Source organism: Arachis ipaensis, chromosome B03 (genome assembly GCF_000816755.2).
Source record: "Arachis ipaensis cultivar K30076 chromosome B03, Araip1.1, whole genome shotgun sequence".
NCBI lineage: Eukaryota > Viridiplantae > Streptophyta > Magnoliopsida > Fabales > Fabaceae > Arachis > Arachis ipaensis.
The window spans coordinates 45,960,710-45,964,863 of NC_029787.2; the positions used below are offsets into that span (position 1 = coordinate 45,960,710).

The 4,154-nt window shown below is 36.3% G+C and overlaps 1 protein-coding gene across 1 annotated transcript; it reads right to left on the reverse strand.

The window, feature by feature from the left end:
* Window positions 120-1,836, reverse strand: LOC107633124 (protein BIG GRAIN 1-like B). The gene has a single exon (XM_016336759.2). The coding sequence runs from the start codon at window positions 1,412-1,414 to the stop codon at window positions 167-169; it is 1,248 nt and encodes a 415-aa protein (XP_016192245.1). The 5' UTR covers window positions 1,415-1,836; the 3' UTR covers window positions 120-166.

The window sequence follows — 4,154 nt, forward strand, 5'->3', positions numbered from 1 at the left end:
AGTCAATTTTTTTTGTCAACAACAATTAATATTTTTTAAGTTTTTATCTTAAATTATAAATTTTAAATCTTAAATCATCAACTCTAAATCATAAATTTTAGACCTTTCGAAAATAAATTAAAAAAAAGTGTACAACGAAATTTAAAGAAAAACTAACATGAACTAATTAAAAATTTTCCTGGGAACAAAGACCATTAGCAATGGCCTTGTTGGTTTCTAAATTTGTAGTCTCATAAACCGGAAGTTCTTCTTGGTACCTTCCTTCAGCTCCACAAATAATATGATCTAATTCGAACAGATCAGAACTTGAATAACTCAAAGCATCCTCATCCTCATCCTGGTCCACATCCTCATCTTCACAATTACCATAATACCCACTAATATACTCGAATTTACCATCATTACCTTCACGTGAAGAATGATTTTCTCTTGCTTCTATGCAAGAAATAGAACTTCTTGTAATCTTTCTAACATTCAATGGAAACAAGCTTGGATCTTTCTCACTATAAGCACTGTACCTCTGTTGTTGAGAATCATTCTCCCCAAGAATTAAGCTAACTGGGTAAAATCTCACAGATCTTTTGACTCCATTATTATTATTATTGTCGCTCTTCACGTTTGATGAAGATGATGATGAGGTTTTGCTGGTGCAAGACCTTCTTGAAAACGAAGCCGCCGCCATTGTTGTTGATGAAGAAGAAGAAGAAAAACATGGCGACTTGGATTTGTGTTGGAATGTTAAGTTTACATCATCAACTGCTCCAACGTAACACATCTTCTTGGCCTTCTTCACGCTTCCAGAGTTGAAGATTGAACACAGGAAGCTAGCTATTCGGCTTCCCGGAGAGATTGGTTGCTTAACTTTCCGGTTCAATTCGCCGTACATTTTCAATGCTCTTAGCTTGCTCCTTGCAAATCTATCACTATCACCATCGCCATCGCTATCACCAGCACGCTTTTCCTTCTTCTTCTGCTGCTTTTTCTGATTCTTCTTCTTCCTCTGCTGCTTTGACGATGATGAAAATGTTGCACCAACACCATAGCTACATTCTGAGGAGGCTGATGAGGTGACAGAGTTCGTGAAGATTTGATGAGAGAATTCATCATTTAGCATCACTGCGTGACGACAAAGATGATTATTCATCTTCTCCTTCTTGTTCTTGTTCTTGTTCTTGTTGTTGCCTCTACCACCCCCACCCCCAACCCCACCATGGTTATGTTTCATGGTGGTGGTTGGGTTGGTTTTTTCTTCATTCAAGTGATGATGATGATGACCCACTTGTTGATGATTGTCAAGGTCAGATTTTGATCCGTCAATTGAACGGTATATGGCATCTAAGAGGGTGGAAGAGAAAGAAGGGGTTCTTTTACTTTGTAGGTAGGTTAAGTTCTCCTCCTTCTCCATTATGTACATCTAGTCAAGTGTCAGTGCACACTACTACTACTACGATGTACTTTTTATAGGGGAACATTGAAGCAGAGAAACATGTTAGAGCAGAGAAAGAGGGAAATTTTGTGTGCATGTGTGAGATTTGGTGATAGGAGGAAAGAGGACACTGAGGTTTAGTTTAAGGGTGGTGAATAGCTGTAATGTTGGGACATCAAATGTCAAAAGCTGCAAGAGATATATAATAGGACACAAGTTGAGGATCATGTGAGAAACAGAGAAAGATTGTGTTTGTGTCTGTGATTTGAGGTTGTGAAAAAAAGAGGAACACTGGACCTGGAATAGAGAATTTTAAAAGTAGGCAATTTTTGTGGGATAAAATTGTGATATTTTATTTTAATTTTTCTTACTCAAGGCATGTATAGGTCTTTTTATTTTAAGCAATAGTGTACTGCAAAGAAAGTGTGTGGCTTTAGGTGAACATACATATACACATCTAATGGGAAATACGATGACTAGCTAAAGGTGCTCAACATCCAATCAATTCCATACAATTGTTGAATAGATCTCTAAACGAAAAAAATTGATGAAGTGATAAAGCGAGAGTTAATCACGGGTGAATTTAAAATTTTAATTATATATAAACTCCATTGATCCATCCATTATAACTCGGATATTGAAACGAATAATCATAAATGATGAAAGAAATAGTAACGAAATTTTATTCTCATAAATATCATAATCAAAATGGATGATGGTCATATTTCTCTCTACATTATAAAAACAACCTAAAGAGAAGGACAAGGTATATGCGAAATTCCAATTGATTGATTCATAAGAAAATATCTTATAAACTAACTTGAGTATCGAAGTACCTTTTGTAGGTATTCATAACACTTGTTATTCTTTGATGACCGATGTAGATCTCTTCCAGCTCAAAAATTGAGCATATCATCTGGAGGAAGACAAGCTATATGTGGCAATCTCCATAGCAGGACAAAAATAATTGGCGCCTATCATGGGTTGAAAAATTAAATTTTTCTTTGCGCTCTAATTCTTAAGACCATGTTTGATAATTAATCTCCTCCAAGACTATCCGAGCTTCTTCGTATGGTGACATAACTGCAACAAGTCAATCAACGTGTGGAGACATAAAATCAGCGAATGGCAAATTAGTTAGCCGAACTTACTAATGCTCGGATAACCAACAATGAAAATAATGAAGGTGATGAGGACGATAAAGAGGAGATAGAAAACTCTAATCTAACTCATGTTTCGGAAACACAATAGCAAGACAATACTCAACCTACAGCTTAGATGGACAGACAAAGCATTGCTGGTCCATTCACTACCGAAGTCATGAATTTTCAGCTTCCTCGACACTTTGCTTTACCTTTAACTTTGAAGCCATATGATGGACTTGGTCCAAAGAAACATATACAAAAATTTTGTTCCATAATGTTTGTTAATGGTGCTTCTAATCCTATTTTATGTCGTTATTTACCTACTTTTTTGGATACAGCTGTACTTGATTGGTTTTCTTCTTTACCAGCAAGTTCTATTTCTTGCTTTCAAGTTTTGGCCAAGCTTTATGTGGGTCAATTTGTGGCCTCCTCCATATACCTATATGACTCTGATTATCTAATCACAATTAAGCAAGGACAACATAAGAGCTTACGAGACTATGTCACTCGATTTACAAAGATCGCAATGAATATTCCTGAGGTGCATCTCCATGCCATCAAAAGTGGACTTCAGCAAGAAAAGTTTCAAGAAACCATTGCTGTCACTAAGCCAAAAACTCTCGCTGAATTCCATGAAAAAGGCCAAAGGACAAATGGAAGTTGAAGAGTTTCGGCAAGCTCGGAGATCAAAGAAAAATACTGTCTTTAAGTGCATTCTTTCTTCCCCACCAATTTTAAAGCGTCCTGAACTAAGTAAATCTTTACTTGTGTATTTATCTATCTCTAATATAGCTATAAGTTCTATTCTTGTTACAAAAATTGAGAAGCATCAGTGCCTTGTATATTTTGTTAGCAAGTCTCTCCAGCATTCCGAGCTTTGCTATCTAAAACTTGAAAAGCTCGCCTTGACTCTTGCTTATTCAACTTGACGATAGTAACCTTATTTCCAAAGTCATACAATCATTTTTCGCACCGAGAAATCCCTACAACAAGTCCTTGCTTAGCCCAAACTAGCAGGCTGACTTATTAAGTGGTCCATTGAGTTATCAGAGTTTGATATCAAATATCAGTCACGGGGTCATTGAAATCTCAACATTTAGCTGCTTTCTTTACCGAATTCACTACCGCTGATGCGAAGATCTCATCCCCACATGGACCCTATATGTGGATGGTGCTTCTAACCCTAAGGTATGTGAAGTAGGTATCCTTTTAAGATGGCCAAGGAGTTGTATTAGAGCATTCATTCTTTTTAAAGCAAGTGACAATCAAGCTGAGTATGAAGCACTCTTAGCTGGGTTATATTTGGCAAAAGACCTGCAGGTTTGGCATATTGTTGTTTATTGTGACTCTTTACTTGTGATACAGTAGGTAAACAATTTCTTCCAAGTAAAAGAATCCTTATTAGAAACATATTTGACTGCTATCAAACATTTAATATCCTATTTTGAAAAATTTGATATGCAATATATACCTAGGAAACAAAATAGACAAGCAGATGTTTTATCTAAGTCAGTTACTACTCGTCCACATTCTCATGATGCATCCTCATTATAGCCTACACTAACAACTCTTAGTGTATATCT